We start from the raw sequence: 23,380 nt of genomic DNA, 5'->3' as shown, positions 1-23,380 counted from the left end.
ATCAATAAATTGATAAATCATTTTATTGAAAGTGTGAAGTTGAACTTATTTTTTCCTAACTGCCACTTATATCATATTCTTGTCATTGATTATAAAAAAAACAAGCCTCCATTACAATTTATTATTTAAGTTCGGTTTGGTTTATGAATCTCTAAAAAAAAATTAAAGAATGACTTTAGCTCAGTAAATGTCTTTTATTTAAATGTAGTGGTTAACAGACCCTGACCTTCTGGATTACCTCAACTCAATGCCTTTGCACATTTACAGACTTATTAACTTATTTTTCATAATATTAAAACATATGAGGCATACATAAGGAAAACATATGACAATAAGCTACACAAGTCTTAACAGTCAAATATGATTTACCTGCCAGTTATTCAATTAAATGATAAAACACTATCCCTATAAAATACCATCAATAGGGTTATTCTGCTACATTAAATATTTGAGTCCTTTTGTGTATGACTTAGAGGAATCTGATGTTCCCATACACTAAAATATGTATGGAAGAGGATAAGGGCCACTGGTGGAAAAAAAAAAGTTTCAAGTCAAATCTTTTTTTGTTATTATTTTTCTGAGAAAAATAACTCACTCAGAATTCTGACTTTAATCTCTGACTTTAATCTCAGAATTCTGACTTTAATCTCTGACTTTAATCTCAGACTTTAATCTCAGAATTCTGACTTTAATCTCTGGCTTTAATTTCAGAATTCTGACTTTAATTTCAGAATTCTGACTTTAATCTCAGAATGCTGTTTTTAATCTCAGAATTCTTTTTTTAATCTCGGGATCTGTATTAATCTTAGAATTCTGACTTTTTTCTCATAATAATAATAATAATAATAATAATAATCTAAAAAAATCCTCTTCCGTAGTTCCCTTAAGTTTTTGTAAAGAAAAAAAAAAGTTTGCGCACACGCAAATTTAACGCGATGACGTCATTCCCATGCTCTCCTCTCTGCTTGTTGTGGCGTCCTCACTCTCTCCGCACCACCCGTCTCTCCGTGCTGCTGCTGGAGTTAGCTTGAGGGAGCTGGAGGAAGGTTTCCCTGTCGTGACAACCCGTTTATACAAACTTTTACTAGTCTAGGTTGTGCCTGATAGCCAGAGAGAGATTTTCACTCTTGTTTTCGATGCATGGGAGTGCCCTGGGAGCGGCGACGGGAGAAGGTAGGTCTTTGCTGCTGCCGCCTCCTCTGCTCTTCTCTGGTCCGTCAGAGCTTTCAGTTCAGCCCGGCCCGACTACCGCAGTGCTGCCGTCAGAAGTGAAGCAGACTAGGAATGTAGGCCTGGGTAACTTTGTAACATACAGAACGCGACGTGGATTCTACCTTCGTGTATTTCACTGTGTCTTGGACCGCGTGAACCTAGGATTTCTGAATCTTATAAGTGAGTGCCAGCGGTGCTGCGGCCGTGGTGTGTCATACATGGTGACTTCATACCTCTGAGTGTGTGTGTGTGTGTGTGTGTGTCTCTGTGTGAGTGTGTGTGTTTTAGAGTGGGCACACCGCGTATGGACATTATAATTCCCTGTGTTACTCCTACTTATGTGACTGTATTCCAGTCCCTATACCTTTCTTACTGACCTACACTAATGTCACTGTTCTGCAAATGAATGACATTTCTGTGGGCCGACTGAGTGAGCTCATTTCTTCAATCCGTCACCGTGTTGGTTACCACGAAAACAGGTGGAGATGTGATGAAAAGCTAATGCTAGTGCTGTATTTCACATTCATCTTGTCACGGTTGAGGAGAAATGAGGAGGACTAAAGATGGCAGATACAAAATAAAACTGTTTAATAAAAAAAACTTACTCTGAACAGGAATCACTGGAGGACAGACACATGAGGAACACGCAGGAGGGCAGACATACAGTGATCTGACAAGAGACAAGGGAAACAGAGGATTAAATACACAGAGTAATTAACACAGGTGTGGAGCACAGGACACAGGTGAAACTAATGAGGCTAATCAACAAGGAGGGCAACACAAGGGCAGAAAAGAACTAACCTGGAAACACAGGGGGATTCAGAACTACAAGACTAAGAAACACCAGAAAGCACAAAAGAGACATGGACCACAAAACACACAAGGGACAAAAGGATAACTAACACAGGAGAAACCAAAGCATGAAACACATGGGATAACTGAACTAAACATCAACTCATGGCACATCTAGTTTATATGGCGTGGTATGTCAGAGGCAGGTTTCGGCTTGTTGACACATTAGTGCACCAAGTGAGCCCGGGATCAGTCATGTCATGTCTTCAGTCTGGAGCATGTCAAAGTATAGAGATGGGATTTATGGCTCTTTGAAGGGAACCGGATCTTGAGGAGCCGTTCCTTTCAAAGAGCTGTTCAAAAGACTGGCTCTTTGGCTCATTGTTATATTTATTTAATTTTTTAGAAGTCAACCAGGGGTAACTCATTTTTATCAAGGCAACAATCACTGGTAGCAGTTATATAAAATAAGATTAGGATCAGAATAATTCAACGTCACACATCCCATCAATATATATACTCTATTGGTGGAATTATTCTGAAATATTGATTATAATTTAATTTGGCATTGTAAAAATTCCATAAGATGGTGCCATGTCCCCATGCTTCGACAGTGAGATCACTATTTTGAATTTTCCCTCACTTAAAAACTTTGTGGCGCTATAAAAACTACACAGGCTACAGATCATTTCCATGCAAAACAACTTTACTGTAACATTATCCACACAAGAACATTTTAACAATACAGAAAAAAAATTCAGCAGTAAATTAATGTCTTCACTTCAGTCGGTGGCGCGACTAATCTCCTCCCCTAAGTTAGCTGCGAATATATAGGTGCGTTCACATGCATGGAGCGTGCTGTGTGACAATTCATACTCGGGCTGTTTTCGAAACAGCCTGCTACATACTACCTACTAATGTAGTATGCAGTAGGTATGGCCTACTACATACTGCGTTGGAATTTAGTATGTAGTATGACTGTTTCTGTTGGATCTTTGTTGTAGTATGCTGAGATGTCACTGAATTTCCGGTTTTGGAAGCGGAAGTAAACAGGCAAGCTGATAGCGAAACTGCTTTTTTAGCATCACTTATGATTTAAAAGGTTAAGAAGTGGTTTATATGGAATTTAATAATTTCACAGCACCTAAAACTGAGTTCCCCCCGTCAAAAAAAAAGAGAGGAGAAAAGAAAAAGCTGAATGAGCGCTGTGCATTGTGGGAAACAGCACGCGAGGCAGACTGGTCCGATGCATACTGTGAAATTTTTCCCGGATCAGTAGACATCCGGGGAGTTTTGGCATACTGCAGATTTTGCTCTTGTTCACATACTACTTACTACAAACTGAATTTTGGCCAAATCAGTACGTACTGCTAGTATAGTAGGCGGTTCAAAACAGCCTTGGAAATGGCATTGGTCGTTCACGTGAAGGCAATGTGACAACTCAGACTCATGGGGCATGCAGGTGACACGTAAAGGCAGCGTGGGCAATCTGCATATAAAACGTCTTGCAACTGCGAATCGGTTCTCATCGATCACTTAAAAGAGCCGTTCAAAAGACCGACTCGTTCGCGAACGTCACATCTCTAGTTGGAGCATGTCAAAGTATGCTGTTGTTGCTAACAGCAGAGTGGCATTATACACAGTATGGTAACCACAGGGAGCTATGAGTGTGTGACATGTTTAGAAGCTTGTCAAGAGCAACTAATATATACCTGGCATCTCATTAGATAAACACATCTTCAGCAATCCATCCTCTTCAGGACACTAGTGTCACATTCTCCTCTCTTGTGCAGCAACAGCCTACATGTAGTCTTATTATTCGCCCCTGCGTGTTTTGTAACTCTGCAACATGAGGATGAGATGCTGAATCTCCAGGCCATGCTAATCTGATATCATAGCTAGCTCACTGACTCTCATCCCGCTGCCAACCCAGAGCCAAGGCCACATCAGACCCGAAGGCTGGACTTGACTGGACAGTGGTCATAATGAGTTTTGAGGATTGTGATTGTTTGCGGCAAGGTCACTTCTGTTACCAAGTCCTTGATGTGAACCAGTGTTGAATGAATCACATGCCTGTATAAAGTAGGGGCCAGGATGAGAGAACATTATAGAAATGGTTTAACTGTTCTGCTTGTAAGGTCAAGTGTTTGTCAGTGTATCCTTATTTTATAATTGTGTGATAAGAAAATGTAAAGAATTAAGTGAAATTTAGAGTACTTCAATTAGCATACAATAATTAATTGAGAACGATTAAGAGCCCTGCAGAGTGAGGGGAAATCTATGAATTTTTGGGGTTAATTTGTGGGTTGCTCATTTGCTTTCTCACCTGATATTATTCATCCATCATTGTAGGAATGGTATTAGAAACTCAGAATTGCATTGCCAAAGTGTTCATCTTTATTACACAAGGCACAGACCCTCTAAATGTGGTTAATGGGGAAATATAATCCACTAAGGACAAAACTACTTGTTAAATAAAATGTAGTTTGGACCAGTTTAATGGAGTGAATTTATCTGACATACTTTTAAATATTAAAATCCCAATAATTATTAACATGTTGACTTACCATCTCCAGGAATTTAAGGATTCTTCTTAAATTAAGGATATAAATGTACAAATGTAACTTATCATAATATCAAAAAGTAACTTTTCTTCCTGTTAAATCTTCAATCTGTCTTCTGCCTTATAAACAAAACAACCACCTATTTATTTCAACACAGTAAGTAGTGTCATTGTACACAAGCATGGTGTAAGTTAAAGTGCTCTTGTGTGTAGCCTTAATGACGTTTGGGAAGTAGAGACTAGTTAATTACAGCACTCTCTAAAATAGGTCAGTTTTTACCCGAGGAGCGGGCTGTTAACCAGGCACTTCAGATACAGTATATTGTGAATGATCAGGTTGTGGAGAATCATCTGCTGAACAAGATCACTGTATAACAGCAGTCAACGTTATTTATTTATTAATACAAAATATCAGGCAATGTGATTGCTCTGCTATGACTAAGATGTGGTCACATCTGAACTAAACACAGTGGATTAAGTGGCTTAGCTTGTGTTGTTTTTATGTGTTTCACCGAAAGCTTCAAATGGGCTTAATTTCCCCTCGAGACATTTACTTTTAGAGGCACTAATCAGATCCTTTTTTTGAATTTCAATACATTTCTCAACAGCTACTGAACAAATGTATAGATGTGGTGCCAGTGTGACTTTTTGATTTAGTTTGAAGCACTGTTTTATTCATATCAGGCACAGCTAAGGACTTAGGATTAGGGCCACTGAAAAAAATAATTAAAAATAAGGTCAATTTTTTTTTTATTATTATTCTTGGAAAAATGTCATATTCTGAATTTAATCTCATAATTCTGACTTGTGACTTTAATCTCAGAATTGACATTTTTTCTCATAATAATAATATATATTTTTAAATGTGACCTTAATTTTATTTTGTTTTCTTTAGTGGCCCTACTCCTCTTTAGTAGACTTGTCATGTTTTTTTCACTGCATGTATCATTGAGTCAATAACTTCCTGTTAACTCACCTGTAGCTCCTTAGTAACTCCCTATGGTTTCACTTTACTCTTTTGTAGTTCTCAGAGAGAATGACTTTATTTCCCAGTAAGTCTGTTGTAACTCTCCAGTAACTAACATTTAGTGATGTCATGAATGAGGTGACGGCAGTGAATTGGCAGAAGAGAAGAAGGTGACAGCTGCATAATACAGAAGAACTGGATCCCTGATAGCAGTGAAAAGAAGCAAATAGATGCAGAAGTCAAAAGCAAAAAGAAAGAGAGAAAAAGCTGTTCAAGTTTATTGTACTGAGAGGAGAGGAAAGGTGGAGGATGCCTCAAGTTTGCTCAGAGAGTTTCACTCACCTGCAAGGGGTGGGCTTAATGGAGTCCTACCTGAGTGCCTGAGACTTCTGCTGGTGCTCACATGGCAGAGGTTTTATTGAGGGCTAGAGAAGAGAACTGAAGCTGACTGAAAAGACCCAACTGATGTTACTGACACCGGGGCTGTTGCTGTTACAGGTCCAGTCATGTTAACAAGAATAAGTGTCTGTTTAGAATAAAATCTGAAACACAAGCTGGTGTATCGACATTTTAGGAAATGTGTTTTCTTATACTCTAATTTCACAGCTGCTCTAGAGCTCTGTATATTTAATTTAAAGACTCAAACACATTAAATTGTTTAATCAGAATAAAACTAAACCAAAGCACAATGAATAAATACAAGAATCCTACACTTTCCCTCTTGGGGAATTTTCTATTCTTTCTTTAGTTGGTCAGATATTACGATGCATGGTTGTATGATGAGCTTGAACTAACGATTATCTCTGTACCACTGTACCTTGATAGCATCACTAATGTATCGTGTTGTGTTGCTCACTTGTGCTATCCTGTTGTATCGTTTTATTCGGTTTAGTCCATATTGTGTATGAGTGTGGTATGGTATCATACCATATTGTAAGCTGAGTCACTTGGGAATTACCACCCCTACAAGTAACTCCCTTAAATTTTAACAAACATTTTCCCCAGCTACTGGACACATTTGAGAGAGGTGCCTTGTTACTTTATGGATTTGCATGAAACAGGTGTCTTGTTTGGCACAGCCATGGCCTTATAAGCGTGTAAATACTAGGGGTGAGTAATGCCAAGAACCTCACGATCCGATACGCATCACCATACTTGGGTCATGATCATAGACTGTATAAAATATGGACACAGTATCCGTGACATCACCCATCTGTTCCTGAGCGCTGGTTTGAAGCCAATTGACGGGCAGCAGCCATATTAGAAATGCGGAACTCAACCAGGCAGAGTGTGACGTAAAGAGGCGAAGTTTGAGCCTCCTAGCCAATAGCTATGTGTTCCCGTCCGGGAGTCAAGTCAGTCATGTCCTTATTTGGGCAAAAACTCGTAATCTTAATATCTTCTGAACCGTTACGTTCGAAAAAAATTCACCCCCTGTACAGTGTGTGCCGATAGAGAAATTAGCTATATTAGAGCCAAGACGTTTTTGAACCAGACTGTAAACAGGTTTATTAATTCTGCAAAGATCGTCTTTTTTGAATGGGTGTCCTATGTGGTTTCTGGTGTTTCTGCAGCCAGCCTCAAGCGGATTCTCAATGGACTGCAGTTTTTAATACTTCCGCATGGCTTCATGGTTGAGATCTGAGGTTGCCGCTTGGTCACGATATGATAGTATCACGATATCACAATATTGTGATATTGCGATATTCTACACAGTAAAGTAAGAAAAAAAAGAGATGGTGTATTTGTAAATCACACAATATTACTCAAAATTGAAAGGACAAATTAAGTCAAAACTATTGATTGAAAAAAAGCTTTTCTACTTTGTTTTTGAAATACTGAAGCCGTATTTTGGTTCCAACTCAGCTAAAATGTGAATTTTTATTATTACAAAAATATTGATATTAAGCTTTGAAATATCAATATCATATTGGAGGTCAAAGTATCGCAATATATTGCTGTATCAATATATTTTCACACCTCTAGTAAATACTTGAAGAAAGCTGGCTTGCATGTACAATCAAATAATATTTCTCAAAGAATATCTTTCAGTCTTTCTAAGATATCTTATTGGAGGCCACAGGGATGATGGAGTAAAGCAGAAAAGGCCCAAAGGAGTGAGGGAGTGTCGGGAGTGTAAAGTGGTGACAAAGGAAGATAAGCCGAGGAAAATGGAAAGAGTGAGGGAAGCAGGGAGGAAGTAAAGGTCTTTGCAGCCCCCCCTTTGGGTGTAGTGAGAGAGCCAGCTGGAAGTACATGTGAGGAGGAGGAGAAAGAAGCCAGGGAGGAAGAGGAGGAGAGTAGATAGAGATGAGAAGGATTCATTTTTCTTCTGAGTAATAGTGCGGTGGCAGACCAACACCTACTACATCTGAAGATCCAGTGTTTGTGCTTTAAGGCAACACAGAGAAGAGAGAAAGTTGTACACTCAAGGGAGATTAAAAAACACTGCTGCTTGTGAAAGAAAAAGCAATTTAAAACAATCCAAAAATGGGAATATGAAACAAAGGCAAAGTGACAAGCAGAGACTCTGTGGGATTGGATTACACAAACAAATGAAGTCATCCTTAAGCACGGTGGAAAATACCTCAACAAGATGCATTTAATAACAAGTTAAATCACAGCTGTTGAAAAATAAACTGTCTGAGGTTTCATAGATGTGTGTGTGTGCGTGTGGGTGTGTGTGTCCGAAGAATATCACAGTCACAAACTGACCATGATTTTGTTTCCCCTCTGGACTAGTCATTTCAAACTGCAGGCAGTAACAGTCCAGTCTGTCAGCTGACAGCTGGCCCTCGACTTACTGCTGTAGCTCACTGCTCACTCACTGCAGTTCTTTATGGTGCTGTCACAGAGTCAAGGCTGAGACTAAGTATCTTAACAATCCATGCAGCTTAGAGGTGTTTTCTCTGGGTCTCTATTCGATCATAGCGTCCCTCCTGCTGTGTTTTCTTTTCAGCACTCTCTGACCGTGAAATCAGGAGAGTGCTGGCATGCTTGTTGCTTGTCAAAAAGAAAAGGCTAAAATAATATCAGACTCCGTTTAACCTGTGGCTGTTTTCTGAAGGAATGACAAAACAGCCGTGACTGCTTACCGTTGCATAGCTACATAATTGTGTCCTCGCCTACGCATATGCACACACAAACCCTGGCCAAGAAAAATACTCCTCCACTTCCTGCCTGAGGAATCGATGATAGCAGACATTTCCCTCTATCAAAACACCAACACATCATGTTCTAGCATCTATTTACATGTACCAGTTAGCATATGATCATGCTGATCCCTGCACACACTCTTGATGCGAAGCTGGATGCAGATCAAACTCCAATAAACATGATTTGGCTCAATGCTTGCCTGCATCAGTGTGTGATGTATGATGTGTTTAGTGAGCATGAATGTGTCAGCATGAGTTTAGAGATGGCAGTGACAGCCTGAGGAACTCCAAGCTGCCATCTGCCTCTGCTCTAGCCCCCCCTTCAAAACATTTACAGCATCGACTGCTACCTCTGATGAGCAGACTGGGCAGGGAGCGATTGGTTGGCAATTAACTGGGCTGAAATAAGGAAGTGATGCCAGGCACTAACAGGATCCATATTAGGATCTGCATTCACTGTGGGTCATTTGAGTCATTCAATGGATGCGAACACATTCCCTTTAAACGTGTCATATCATCATTACTCTGTTTTACGTTATTAATGTGCTATAACTTGTTTACCATTCTGCATGGTCATTGAGAAAAATGAGATAGTGGTTCCTTGATTGAAGTTGGCTTTGATATAAGGTATTATAACCGTTGTTAACAGCCTACCGGACAATCTGAGGGCTGCACAGAGAATAAGCATTTTCTAGAGCAAACTCAAGAACTAACTTTTTAGTCTCGCTTTAAACTGAGTTTCATTCTTATAACAGTTTATTTATTTATTTATTTATTTATTTATCAGTTAGTTAAAATGGTAGTCCCTTTTTATTCTATATTATTTATTTTTTAGTATAACATCTTATTTTCCTTTATGGTTATTATTTTAGTGTTTTTATTATCTTAGAAATGTATTTTATTGTATTATTTATTATTTTTAAGTATAGCATCTTATTTTCTTCCGTGTTGCTTATTATTTTTACCTCAGTGTTTTCTCATTGAGATATCATGAGAGCATTCCTCAGTTCGTTCAGCAACCTCTTTTTTATTTTCAGTAATTCATTTTTTTTTTCATTAATATTTTTTTAATTGTTTTTTTATTATCTAGCTCAACTTTTAGGTCCCTTTTATTATATTTCATTTATTTATGTACTGTAATATTATTATATTATTTAAGTATAGTATCTTATTTTGTTTTAATGGTTAATATTTGATTGTTTTATTATTTTAGAAATTAATTTATTTTGGGATTTTAATTTCCTGTGTTGAGTTTTAACACCTTAGGTTACCTCCAGGTGTTTCCTCATTAAGATATCATGACAGTGTTTTCCTCAATTCGTTCAGCAACTTCTTTTTTATTTATGTAGTTTTTATTTTATTCTTTTTGTTTTTATTACTATTGTTTCCATATATTGTGTTCTTACCCTTAGGATTGTGGGGTGTTTGGTGTTGGGGCTGGGATCTTTTCTTATTTATTCTATTTAGGTTTGTTTTTAGGTACAGCACTTTGTGTTACAATGTCATTGTATGAAAAGCGCTTTATAAATAAAGTCTGATTGATAGATTGTTTTCCCCTCTGTTTCTGTCTAACCCTCACCCCTCACCCTGCAGACAGTGCTGGTGGTCCTGACTGTCAGCAGGATGAGTGAGCAGAGGGACAGTTTTACAGTGTTCAGGTGGGAGACTCCACCTTCACTGTGCTTAAGCGCTACCAGCAGCTGCGCGCCATGGCTCTGGGGCCCAAGGCATTGTCTGGTAAGGGACTGATTTTTTGGGGGGCACGCTGCTCTCACCTGCCCAGTGTTCATTTTGAAGTAACTTTCGCCTAATATTGCAATCATGTCAATGTGTCAGTCTGTCTCTCTTTCCACATTAATCCAAAGCATGATAAACACTAGCCAGAGTCACTTTAGTAGCTTGAAATTTCAAGGAGAAATGACAAGAAATTATAACCTATTTTTTTATCTGTTTGATGTGAGATAGCTTTACTCTGCTGAAATGATCTTAACATGGTAACCTCCGTCTCTTTTTTTCCTCTGTACAATGTTTGAGCAGCTCTGCTCTAGATACAGTCCTTGGTATACTGTGGCAGTACAAAGCTGTGTCGGCCCTTCCAGAACCAGACCCATGCTAAACGTGCCTACAGGTGAGCTGGTGCTGCTAAAATGTGTCAACCACAAAAATGTAAGACTTTTATTCAACATATATATTTATGATTTGTATGATACGTCCCAATAGAACACAAACTCAGTAGTCAATATGTACATTTAAAGGTTTTGTTAAATTATACCTACTTTCCATACTGGTCCTTTCCGAGCATGTTTCCATTGTACGTTATGGGGGAGTAATCCATGGTCATGTTATCTGCAGAAGTGTGTGACCAAGTTTATGTGCTGCTTTTGTGAGACTTCAGTACCCACAATTAATCTGGTGTTGACTAAAGTAACAGTAGTGTTAGTTCATAATACCTCCTTTGTGTTTCCGTGGAGGGAGAGTTATAACTTAGATCAATGTAACTTAAGAAACCCATTCTATTTTATTGAATCAGACATGTTAGGCCTCATGTTGGCCTCAAATAAAGTTTGGAAATGTATTTTTGCTTGTAACAAGTACAGTAAACATTGTTTCCCATTACTTACAGCTTGTTGGAGCATGGTAAAGGTCTCATTGTAACCAACATAACTATTCTACCATCAATAAGTGTGTACATGTACATGTAAGCTACTGAAAAGACCATATTTAAACTATGCTTTCAACTCCTTTCCCTGCCCTCTGTAACATATGCTCTATGTTTAAGATGGGAGTATTTTCACACAGTTAAGCAGTCATCTTTTTTTGTGACAAGCAATACAAGGTGTAAGCCACATGTTTTGTTTCAGAGTCATATATGAAAACTTTAATTGTCTTTTAAGGTAAAGACTTAATTGATTAAGTGTTCAAACATGAGACAAAGAAGGAGGTACACTTGCTGTGATGTGAAGGTAATTTACTGCATAGAGTGACTGTATCCTGACAAATCTACTGAGCTCTCTGTCCTCAGCTGGCCAGCTCTCCACAGGGAAGTGGATGTAGATGGGAGAGTAACAGAGTGGACTAATGGCCTGTCTTTCTGCCTGCAGATCATCCGTCTGATCAATGTGTTCACGCCTCAGAAGTCCCTGGAGGAATTCCAGGATCTGTGAGTGGCAGTGGAGTGGGTTTTGGCTCCAACAATCTACTCAATTCAGGGATTTTAGCTGATGCATTTTCTTTCTCTTTGTTTTCTTACATCTATGAACATCCATCATCTACCTGTCAACCTCCTCTACTGCAATGCACTACGCTGCACTACTTTCAAATGCTTCTCTCCTATCATTTCTTCTTGTGTGTGTTATTTGTATGACCTTCTTCAACTCTAACTTTAACTGACTGTCTCTGGTTTATCGATTGTATCCATTACTTTATAATTCCTTTTTGTATTCCTCCATCACATCTTTAATTTCTTCCATGTCTCTTAGGTATCTGGTGATGGAGTTAATGGATGCGAGCCTATGCCAGGTGATCCACATGGACCTGGACCATGAGAGGATGTCTTATCTGCTCTACCAGATCCTATGTGGCATCAGGCACCTGCACTCTGCAGGCATCATTCACAGGGTAACAAGAAAAGCAATACACGTGCTGTGGCGTCAATAACATGGCCAGTACATTTTCTACGTACAGCAAAAATATCTTAAAGAGTGATTCAGTATCAGGCTGATGAGCAGCATGTCACTCCCTTCTCCTGTAAAACATTTCAGATGTTTTAAGTAACCAGTCATAAGCCTGTTTTTTGCACCTGTCCACATCCAATAATGATGTGACAGTTAAACTCAGGAATACAGTTGACATCACTGTGTTTAAGGGGAGGTGTTAATTAAAGGATGACAGATTTATGAGCTGCAGTAGACTAACTGTTGGGGCATTTCATCAAGTATTGAAAGATTGTAACTTTATAGCATATATTCTTCTATTGTTAGTTCTATTTAGCCAATAATTACTTTTATTGTAGATTGACATTATTTACTTTAGAATGTTGGGCTCTTTACTGTTTTGCCTCTACTATTTGATTGCAGTAACGTTCATTTAACTTCTCTCCTCTCAGGATCTGAAGCCCAGTAATATCGTAGTGAAGTCAGACTGCACTCTAAAGATCTTGGATTTTGGCCTCGCTAGGACGGCCTGCACTAACTTTATGATGACCCCCTACGTGGTGACCCGATTACTATCGTGCCCCAGAGGTCATACTGGGTATGAAGTACAAAGAGAATGGTAAGGACGTCTTCCAACACAAGTTTAAATGATCATATTTCTTTTAAGGTGTTAGTATAAGCTAAGAGGCGTAGATAAAGGTTTTGAATCCACTGCTAAATGCAGGTTATCATACAAATCTTCAATTGGACATCAACAAAGATATTTCAATGATTTTTAAACTGTAAAGAGTCTCTGCTGTCAAGTTGTCATGAAATGTTGCCTCCCAAAGCACCTTCAAAAATAACAATAGGTGTGGTTCACTGTGGAGGAATGAGTCAGCATTATCAGCTGAAATTTGTTTATTACACACTCATTTGAATATAACATGGACATGTCAGTGAGTATACACAAAGGTATTTGAAAATCCAGTGGAGAGGAGCAAATGATGTAATTAATAACTAACAGCAGCATCATTAGGTACCTTGTCTGACAGACTATTGTTTACAGTCCACAGCTGAGTTTGAGTAAGCAAAGAAGCACATTAGAGCTGAACAGATGGTGCAGGCTGTTAAAAATAATAATAACTTTTAAAAAAAACTGCCTCAAGGACACAGTCATAACTCTGTGATCCACTATCTATCAGACTTTAGGTTGGTTAATGTGGATCCAAGCATTACAGGTACTGGAGCCATATTGAACCACTTTGGATCATTGTTATTTTTATCACCAATATCTGCTGAAAATGTGAAAACCAGGGAAAAGAAACCAACTCAGCATCCAGCTTCTCAGCAACTCATTACTGGACTCATATGCTTTCAATCAATCAATCAATCAATCAATCAATCAATCAATCAATCAATCTTTATTTGTATAGCGCCAAATCACAACAAACGTTATCTCAAGACACTTTTACAAACATAGGAGGTCTAGACCACTCTATGTCAAATTATTAACAGAGACCCAACTTCAAGACAAGGTAAGACTCAGTCTGACCCCACCTTAATCCATCATGAGCATTGCACCTCGCAGTATTTAGCTAGTTACAGTGGTGAGGAAAAACTTCCTTTAACAGGCAGAAACCTCAGGCAGAACCAGACTCATGTTAGACAGCCATCTGCCTCGACCGAGTTGGGTCTTGAAAGACAGATAGAGGGAGTAAGAGAGAGAGGTGATAGTGATGAGACGAGTAGTAGAAGCTGTTGCCACTGGAGTCTAGCACATCCGCAGCAGGAGGATGCCTATGGCAGCTCAGAGGGACCTATGAGACAAGGGAGCGCAGGGACTCCAGAAAGGTCTATGGTTAGTAACTTTTAATGGGACAGGCAGAGTTAAAGTAAGTGAATGAGGGGGTTGGGGGGAAGTGGTGGGAAGTGGGTGAGATAGGATCCCAGTGTGTAAGTGCGCCAGTTCCCCCGGCAGTCTAAGCCGAAAGCAGCATAACTAAGAGCTGGTCCAAGCCTGAGCCAGCTCTAACTATAAGCTTTAAAAGTTGTTTAACGGTGAATACAGCGACATTCATGTTTCATTTTTGTTTATTCTTTATATGTTATTTCACTGAATGTCCCAAACCTACAACTGCTCCACTACAGTGGACCTGTGGTCAGTCGGCTGCATAATGGCTGAAATGATCGCTCACAAAGTCCTCTTTCCTGGAAAGGACTGTATCCTTTGCTGTTTCTCTCTTATAAGCTGTTTTCTCTCGAGTGGAGCCAGGAGACCCTGCAGTAGATGTTGTTGTTTTTATTAATTGGGAGTTAGAATTTCCCAAAAGAAATAAATATTAGTAGCTGTATATGTTTGAACAATTATTTCACTGCACAGATCAGAATAACAGGAAGACTTGCAACTCTACAATGACACTAATTACCTAGAAGTGTCAGTTTGTGTTATTATGAAGCGGCTCCCTCTGGTCTAAAAATATGAGTCTGATGCAGAAGTGTTAAAGCTGCAGTTCATCGAGAATCCACTTGAGGCTGGCTGCGGAAGTATCGGAAGTCACATACACATGAATGGGAAAAAGACGATCTTTACAGCAGAAATAAACATGTTTACAGCCTGGTACAAAAGACGAGTGTAGTCTGGATAGCTAATTTCTCGATCAGCACACACTGTGAGGGGGGTGAATTTTTTCTAATGCGGCAATTTTGAAGATAATGAGATTACGAGTCTTCCAATGAGCTGACTGCGGAACACTGTAGCTGTTGGCTAGGAGGCTCAAAGCCCGCTCTTTATGTCACACTGGCTCGACAGCAGCAATATGGCTGCCGCCGCCGATTGGCCTCAAAGCAGCGCTTCAGAAACAGATGGGTGACGTCACGGATACTACGTTCATATTTTATACAGTCTATGGTTACCACTCACTATAATCTGTTTACAAAACACAGTTAAGTTGTTGATCTCTTCTCTAGCTTCCTTTAAGCAGGTGAATAAAACATCACTAGAACTAGGATTACAAACTGGAAAACGTCAGGGCATTTTAATGAAACAGAAAAGTCTTTTAGCCCATTCAAGAGTGTAACCACCCTGTCAGAGCCGGGACAGTGAACAGTGTTGCTTGTCCAAAATTTGAATTTATGATTTATGCATTGTGCTCGCAGCTTCGACTGACAGCGGCCTGTATGATCTGGAAACCTTATCAGAGCTGTTTCAGCTTCAGTGAGACTGAAATCGAGGGAGGAGAGGAGTTAATGGCTGTTTGCTTCACATATAGGCTCAGCTCAGAGGGAGAGAGATAGAGAAACTACGCTCACTCTGCTGAGCACACACACTCGGGGAAAGTGAGGCAGAGAGCAACAGCTGTGTAAACTGATAAGCAGAAGCGCGGAGAAAAGGCCTGGGAGGCTGTGTCTGCTTCCCAAGCCAGACAGTGAAAAGAAAGCCAGCCTGAAGATGAAGATGATGAAAGCAGCAGGCCTCAGCCAGAGGATGGACCAAAATAACCATGGTCTTTTGCATTTCAATGTCTGTCAAATCGTGATGCATGTTCTTCATCTGTACAGTGTTTAGGAGTCATTTTACTCTGTATTTGGTGAGCATTGTATTACGTTATTGATGTTTTTAAAATATTCTTCCTCTGTGTGTGTGTGTGTGTGTGTGTGTGTGTGTGTGTGTGTGTGTGTGTGTGTGTTTGCCTGTGTTTGCTTTGTTCCCAGTGGACATCTGGTCAGTGGGGTGTATCATGGGAGAGATGGTAAAGGGCAGCGTCATCTTCCAGGGCACAGACCGTATCCTTCATTGCACTCACTCTCACTGTGACATTTAGCCCTTTTGGTCTTTCTCCTGACATCACACTTCCATTTAGCACAAATTAGTTCATTCATCTCAACAGTTTCCCTTGTCTTGTGTTTATTATATACAACACACTTGCTGGTCAAGACATTTCTCTTTTATGTCCTCTGAAAGTAACATGTCTAACTAACTTTTATTGATTGTTTATCAATGGAGTTGTATTACAAGCAACTTTAACCCCCAAAATTAAAGAGGGAATGAAATCATCGCAACTCCCTCTCATTTGCATTTCTATTTTTTCTCTGCGTGTAGTAGGTTTGGTCACTTCTTAACCACCTTCTTTCAGTGACTTTCTTTTTATTGCTGTCTTTGTCCATCATCACCTTGATGTTAACGTCATAGGCTTTTAATATGCGGTAACCATGGTGAGGTTGCAGTGAAATTGAGCTCATACATTCATGTTACTTTCTGGATACTTCAATAACTTAGTCTATCCTCTGACTCTTCTACAAGCCCCATTCTAGAAAAGATACCAGCAATACTCCGCCTCAGCTACTCTGTGCTATTTGTTATCACACTAACATGCTATGCTCAGAGCAATCTGGTAAATATTGTTCCTCCTTAAGATCAGCATGCTTGCATTATCATTGTGAGTTTGGCTTGCTAACCTTAGCAATTAATGTAGCTCAAAGTTAAGTGCAACATCATAGAGCCACCAGTGTGGACTGTCCACTGTTGTTTTGATCTTCTCTGAGTGTTGTGGAATTTTAAGTGAAGTAGATCATTCATGCCCATATTGCTCAATATCTGCTTATAAAATGTCTTCTCAGTGATTCATACCTTTAGTGCAGCAGAATTTCCCCTAACAGTTCTGTCGTGCAGACATTGACCAGTGGAATAAGGTGATTGAGGTTCTGGGCACGCCCAGTCTGGAGTTCATGAATCGACTGATGGAGACCGTTAGGAACTACGTGATGAACAAGCCACAGTATCCTGGCGTCAGCTTTGCTGAGCTTTTTCCGGACTGGGCCTTTCCTTCTGACTCGGAACATGACAAACTAAAAAGTAAGAATCATCAACACGGAAACTCTGCTGTTAAACTTTAAATAGAGTAAGTCACATTTTCAGAGAAGGGGAACTTAAAAAAAGATGGTTTTTGGTATTATAGAAGTGAAATAAGATTTGACCACACAAAGCTACAAGGATACAGAAGCAAAAAAATGTGACCTTTATATAACCAGTCCAGAGATTGACCATGCAAGTCAAATGTTGTTCTGCCCTCATCTTTGACATTTAGAGTTCAACGTCCCTTCACTGAAATCAGAGAACAAATCTTGTCGTTCCCGCAGATGTTATCAAACACAGAAAGGGAAGCGACCCTTGTCAGTAAGACTACTTTAATGAAGTGTTGCCATAAGTAAACACTTCTCTGTTGCCAGACAGCAAGTCAAGCGCGGGATCTGCTGTCCAAGATGCTGGTCATTGATCCTGAGTGCCGGATCTCTGTAGAAGAAGCCCTCAATCACCCGTACATTCACGTGTGGTACGACCCTGGAGAGGCGGACGCGGTGAGGACTCAGTTCCAGTGGTGGTGCACATCATGAATTCATCTGCTGAGTGATTATTTTCTGAAAGATTTACTTCTGTCTTTGATCACAGCCTCCTCCACAGATTTCAGACAAGCAGCTGGAGGAGAGAGAACACACGATTGAGCAGTGGAAAGGTAGGATGCACTGCCCTCTAGGGAAAAGTTTAAGCAATGCAGCTGAGTTCTTTTCAATTTATTTAACTAGAGAAAACTTCAGCCTGTTAATTGTTGAGTGACTTGTTATGCAAATCATTGAACTAACAGTCAGATGTATCTTTATTTTACTTTTCTGATGAAAACAATTAATGTGAAGAATACTGTATGCAGGTATTTCTGACCTTTCACAACCTTTTGAATTCTGCAGGGCTTTAGAAAAAAATCCATCACCTGCAGGCTGCATCCTGTACTAGGTTGTTAACTATTCCAGTCAATTTGTAACTGCTGCATTTCAAGCTGCAAAAATATGTCATTACTTTGTCACACTGGTAGTTTGACAAGTTTGTCTAGAGCATATACTTCTCATATTTTAAGATAAGACCAAGAACCAGGGGGAAACAATGTAACAACAACCAGGAACATTCAGAAGAAGTCATTAACAGCAATTTATGACATGTCTTACAGCTGATAGAAGAACCAGTGGTATTTTTCATTTAGCATTTTTAATATCTCTTGTCTGTGACATTTTTGTTTTCACAGAACTGATTTATGAAGAGGTGATTGACTGGGAGGAGAGGAACAAGAATGGATTGATGAAAGAAGATTGCTCAGGTACATAGATACACCATCCTCTCTCATCATCTGCCATGTTGAACACAAAGCTATTGTAGTGAGTGGAGTCAGTGTATAACTTGCCATACCTAGCTTTAGCTCAGTCATTGTTTCCTGGTGAAACATCACTGTTATTATTGTTGTTTTTAGTTAAGCTACATAAGCTTTGTTTCTCCCGCTCTGTGTGTGTGTGCGTGTCATGTTTTAGACGTGGTGTCAGCTTCGGCCTCGCAGTCCTCATCAGCCAATGACATCTCGTCCATGTCCACGGAGCAAACCTTGGCCTCGGACACAGACAGCAGCAGCATCGACACACTGACAGGACCGCTGGATGAAAGTCAGTGATTGCAGTCCTCCTCATGTGTCTGCCTGCATCAGTCCCCCCCTTCACATTTGCAATGTCCAAATATCAGAATACAATCATCTTTCTCTTTGCTGCCTCTCCCAATAATGTTAGATGATTTGCCCTTTCTATTCTTTTTGTCCTTTTTTTTCATTATTTCTCTCTAAACTTTTAAATAGGTCTATTTTTCTATTTTTTTTCAGTGTGGTGGATCTTGTTGATCCTCTTTAACGCTACACTTTTTTCTTTTTTTTATCGTTGCCCAGTTGTTGAATCCATCTTATCTGTCTGTTGGGTCAGAGTTCATTCTTCTACACGTGGAAATTGTTTTACTTGATCAAGTATATATGATAATGTTTGCATCCATATTGATTTTCAGGTTGTTTGCTCCCTTTGCCTGTATTTAATAGTTTTATTTTTTTAGCAATATTAAGTTGAGGTCAGAGGTTGTTGTAATCAACCAGAGCAGACACACTTTAACATAGACCACAGCTGCCTGCTGCTCTCATGCATGTTATGCCAATAAGAACAAAAGCTTAGCATAAGTCAATCACACCATGTGGTGTCCATCTGATCATCAAACACTCATCCAAAGTTTGATCGATCCTTTAGCTAGCTTGCTGTATTGCAGATCGCCACTATTGTGCTTCCACACAGTGTTTTTGAACTCATTAGCTGGAGTTATGACTATTTTGAGATTCTCCTCCAGACAGCTAGGGGGAGCTGAGGTTGCACTGTTACAGTTTTAGTTCCTGATATAATGTACTGTATGTAAAGAAGATGATCTGACAGTCATAGTGACTCTTTCAATAGTCATGGATAAGATGTGCTTGTTTTTGTTAATTAACTCAACATGCCAGAAGAACCACGTTTCAGTCAGCCCCATTTGACCCACGGTACTTACTAACAATGTATACATCAAAAGAACATCCTAATTGTGTAAATTTAGGAGCTGCAAAATGCTACATGTTCTATTTATTTTTGTGTTCTTGCAAAACGTTGCACAGAATCACGTGGAAGCTGAAGTGACTTGAGCCTCTTTTCAAAGCATTTTCAATAACATATCATTAGTGCATTGGCTGCTCTATTTCTAAACCATTCCGTTCATACAAAATTCATGAATCAGACATCATGTAGAATAAATATAAAGGCAGTAAAACACAATTAAATGTGTTTATCTTGCATGAAGGCATTAAAAATGCCAGTACGTTTCTGTAGTTCTTGCTATAAAGAGAAAACCGTTCAGGTCAATTCTTTCACTTACAGTACCTTGATGTTCTTGTTTCTGAAATCCTGTTTGGTGCCGACATCATTTTTGTTGTTGTTATGTTTTTGTTTTTGTTTTGTTTGTTTGTTTCGCTTTGTAAGCCTATATATATATATGAGTGTGCGTGTGTGTGTGTGTTATCAAAATGTATCGTGCAGCGCCCTCCTTTTTCCTTTGGATCATCCTTGAGGACAGCAGTGGCCTAATTGCAAAGGCAACACGATCGAGGGAGGGGGCCTCTCACGAAAAAGATGTGTTGTGATTTAAAAGGAAGATGAGACTGAGGAGTCCTGAATGAAAAATTAGACCTTGGAACTCAAGATGGAAATGTGAAAGATGGACCTTGGATATGGACTGTGGAGCTGCTTTATGCAGAACTGATTGCACAGTGTGATGGACATACAGAAATATGACACTACGGAGTCACTGAGGACTTGAAGCACTACTATGTTTTCTTTTTTCAAACCATGACCTTATTCTTTCAGTCATGCCTTAAATGACCAGAGGAGTGGCAAATTCACTCCCAAAAATCAGACAAGGACTGAGCATTGCCATGCTCAAGATCTGTGTGTTTACCATGTTACAACATGCTTCAATATATTCACTGTCAGTGTCACATTTTGTTCAGTTTGATTCTCCATTTATTTCAGAGATGTCCTGTGTGATTGCAATGAATACAAGATAATCACTTGGCCAGCATCTCTTTCCCTAAAGAAACTAATAAAGTGGACATCAGTGATACATTTTCTTTATTGATGTGAATTTGTCTCATGCTTAATGACAAAGCTTTGTTTCCTATTAGGAAAGTAAATATTCTGCATGAATGGAGACAAAAGACAGCCTTAATTTTGAATTCTAGCCAGTCATGTGCCATGTGTCCTTCTATTTGCACACACTGTCCATAATAACACACTATCTCTATTTATTTTCAAAAGCTTTTCACGATACACTCAGTCTTTTTTGCCTCATTGTTGAGCTCTCCAAAAGTGTCAAAGAACTGGTCCATCTCCTTCTGCAGAGTTGCATTCTGTTGCTCTGCGGCAGCCCTCACTCTTTCAGACTCCACAATCTTGGCCTGGACTACATGGTACCAGTGCCGCTGTTGAGCCAGGTTTGTTTTCAACCGCACCACCTCCACCTGCAGCTCTTCATTTCTCTGCTCCAGGCTGAGGGGGAAGACACAAGATGGAAGGAGAAGATTAGAAAAATGAGGGGTGACCACATGTCTGAGAACTGGCTTTTCACCAATGAAAGGAGAGGTCAGTGTTCTTGTAGTGAAACATTTGACTTAGCTAGTGTGATACTTAATGCTTCATTTAGTCGTTTTAAAGAGTTTGTTGATTATGTTAAATCTAAATATCACACTCCTTTTAGACTTTATTGCAGGCTAAGATGATCCTATTTTCTTCTAATGCCAGCAGCACCAGTGACCTTAAACAGTGACTTGTTCTATCTATATCAGTAGTAAATGAGGTATGTGTTGTGTCTAGGTCAGCAGCATGGCCCCTTAAATTAGCTCTCTTTCCAGTGTCATGAGCTGTTTCTATAGGTCAGACAGCCTGTGCTTCCTTTTCATTAAAGCTAAACTGCTCATAACCAACTAAGAATAATTGGAAGTGGACTTTTATGGTAGTTAAACTACACATTGTAAATTTGATTATTAGAACAGAAGTGTTTGATTATAATATAAATAAATGATCAAAGATAATGCTTCTGTCAGATTTCTGTACAAAGTTCCTCCTGGGGGAATTTTTAAAAGAATCTACCAGATCTAAACAGGATACAGGGTGAAGCTTGGGGTCAATAGAGTGACCAGAGCAGCACAGCTGAGTGGACACGGACACACACGCTCCCCGAGCCGGGAACATTGTGACCCTTCACTGGAAATACACCCAGGGGTGAAAAAATTCTCACAGACAGCTCAGTGAACTGAAAACTTAATACTGAAGCAAAAAGCATTGGCTAGTTAAATCTAGAACAATTATTTTCCTTAACATGGTGTACCTACATCTCAGGGACATGATTATGTGCATTGTGATGTTAAAAAATGAGAATTGCAATATAAAACAAATGTAACATTACCCAACTATTCGTTCCTCGTACTCCTCCCTCTGCCTCACTATTTGCTGTTGGAGACTGGTGAGGAGGCTGCGGAGGGCACTGGCTGAGGGGTCAGCCAGTGGCACAGGAGGGGGTACCCTGGGAAACCAAGATGGGTGCTCTTGGTGTTTGGCTTCAGCTGAGGGCCACAAAACCCTGCTCCCTGTTTGGGACAACTGAGGGGAACATGCTGCAAAACGATCCTCCTGCTTAGATCCACAGGATCCTGAGTCCAGCTCCGGATCCTGTTCATGCTCCTTGTCCTGGTCTGGATTATGGTCCTTACTAGCTGGACCAGCTTCAGCGAGGATGATCTCACAGGATGACCAGGTGCTTTTATCGTCCTCCATCAGTCCCTGGACCTGTTCTGGGGTCCATGCTCGGTACATCTGCTCCTGCATGTTCTCTGTGATGCTCATTTCCACGTCAAACACCTCTTGGATGCTGTCTGGGGTGACAGCTTCAGGGAGGTTATCATACACCGAAAGAGCACTCCTGTGCTCCTCGCTCTGAGATGGATTTGGACTGTGGTGGAGCTGAACTCCACAGTTACCTCCCCGAGTTCCTCCTCCTCTCACTCTGTTTACTTCTGGATCCAGCTCTGCTTCCCAGCCTGCTCTTCCCAGGCCTCTTCTCCAGCTGCAGTAGCTGTGATCTGGCCAGGCGCCAGTCCCTCGTCCCCCTCCGACCAATGAGGGAACCACAGCCACAGCTGGGGCCAGACCGGGCTGAGGGCTTCTTGGGCCTGGGAGTCTGGTTACAGCCGGACACACAACCCTGCTCTCCATATCCCTCTCCCTGGCCCTCCCTCGCTGGGTGAAAGGTGGGCAATTGTCGTACAGAGGGTCCGTGGAGCAAGAGCTTGCTGTGGTGGGGGTCTCAGTAGGAAGGCAGTGCAGCTCCATGATCCAACTAGGCACACATGGGGGTGCTGAGCGCCTTAGATAACCACCCTCCCCTCCTCTTCTTGCTTTAAATTTGGGATATGAGCCTTGGATTGTGGATCTGTGAGTGTGCTGAGGAGTTTGTGCCAAGAGCTGAGGTGTCACAGGGAGTGGAAGGTGCAGGAGTCCTCCTCCCCTTAGACTAGTTTCTGCTGTGCCCTCGAAGCTGCTGCCTAATGGTAGACAGGTTGTAGCCTACGTGTTTGCATGTGTGTGTGTCAGAGAGTGTGTGTGTGTGTGTGTCTTTAAGCAGCACTGA

General features: G+C 40.2%; 2 protein-coding genes and 1 long non-coding RNA gene across 3 annotated transcripts in view; 1 reads left to right on the top strand and 2 right to left on the bottom strand.

Moving 5' to 3' along the window:
- Positions 1-1,929, bottom strand: part of LOC117816992 — a 7,337-nt gene extending 5,408 nt beyond the window's left edge. The window contains exon 1 of the long non-coding RNA XR_004632068.1: positions 1,818-1,929. This is a non-coding gene — a long non-coding RNA (uncharacterized LOC117816992). The remainder of the gene's footprint in view (positions 1-1,817) is intronic.
- Positions 960-20,820, top strand: mapk9 (mitogen-activated protein kinase 9). The gene is given in 13 exon segments (XM_034689414.1): positions 960-1,173; positions 10,283-10,426; positions 10,727-10,855; positions 11,791-11,849; positions 12,169-12,307; positions 12,795-12,911; positions 12,913-12,961; positions 16,036-16,107; positions 16,994-17,176; positions 17,555-17,679; positions 17,771-17,834; positions 18,396-18,467; positions 18,676-20,820. Coding segments are annotated over 13 exon segments (1,323 nt in total). The 5' UTR covers positions 960-1,140; the 3' UTR covers positions 18,813-20,820.
- LOC117816990 lies at positions 20,702-23,380 on the bottom strand. Its single transcript, XM_034689416.1, has 2 exons — positions 22,160-23,380; positions 20,702-21,243 (listed from the first exon to the last, which is right to left on the bottom strand). Exons 1-2 carry the CDS (start codon positions 23,080-23,082, stop codon positions 21,006-21,008), a joined length of 1,161 nt encoding a protein of 386 aa, XP_034545307.1. The 5' UTR covers positions 23,083-23,380; the 3' UTR covers positions 20,702-21,005.

Source organism: Notolabrus celidotus, chromosome 8 (genome assembly GCF_009762535.1).
Source record: "Notolabrus celidotus isolate fNotCel1 chromosome 8, fNotCel1.pri, whole genome shotgun sequence".
Taxonomy (NCBI): domain Eukaryota; kingdom Metazoa; phylum Chordata; class Actinopteri; order Labriformes; family Labridae; genus Notolabrus; species Notolabrus celidotus.
The sequence above is the reverse complement of the archived record's forward strand: the minus strand, read 5'-3'. Positions and strand labels throughout refer to the sequence as shown.

Excerpts from the sequence above, each read along its gene's own strand:
- LOC117816990 (XM_034689416.1), bottom strand. The coding sequence starts at position 23,082 with ATGGAGCTGCACTGCCTTCCTACTGAGACCCCCACCACAGCAAGCTCT. Across the intron at positions 21,244-22,159 it reads TACGAGGAACGAATAGTTGG|CCTGGAGCAGAGAAATGAAG; the intron begins GTAATGTTACAT and ends CTTCCCCCTCAG.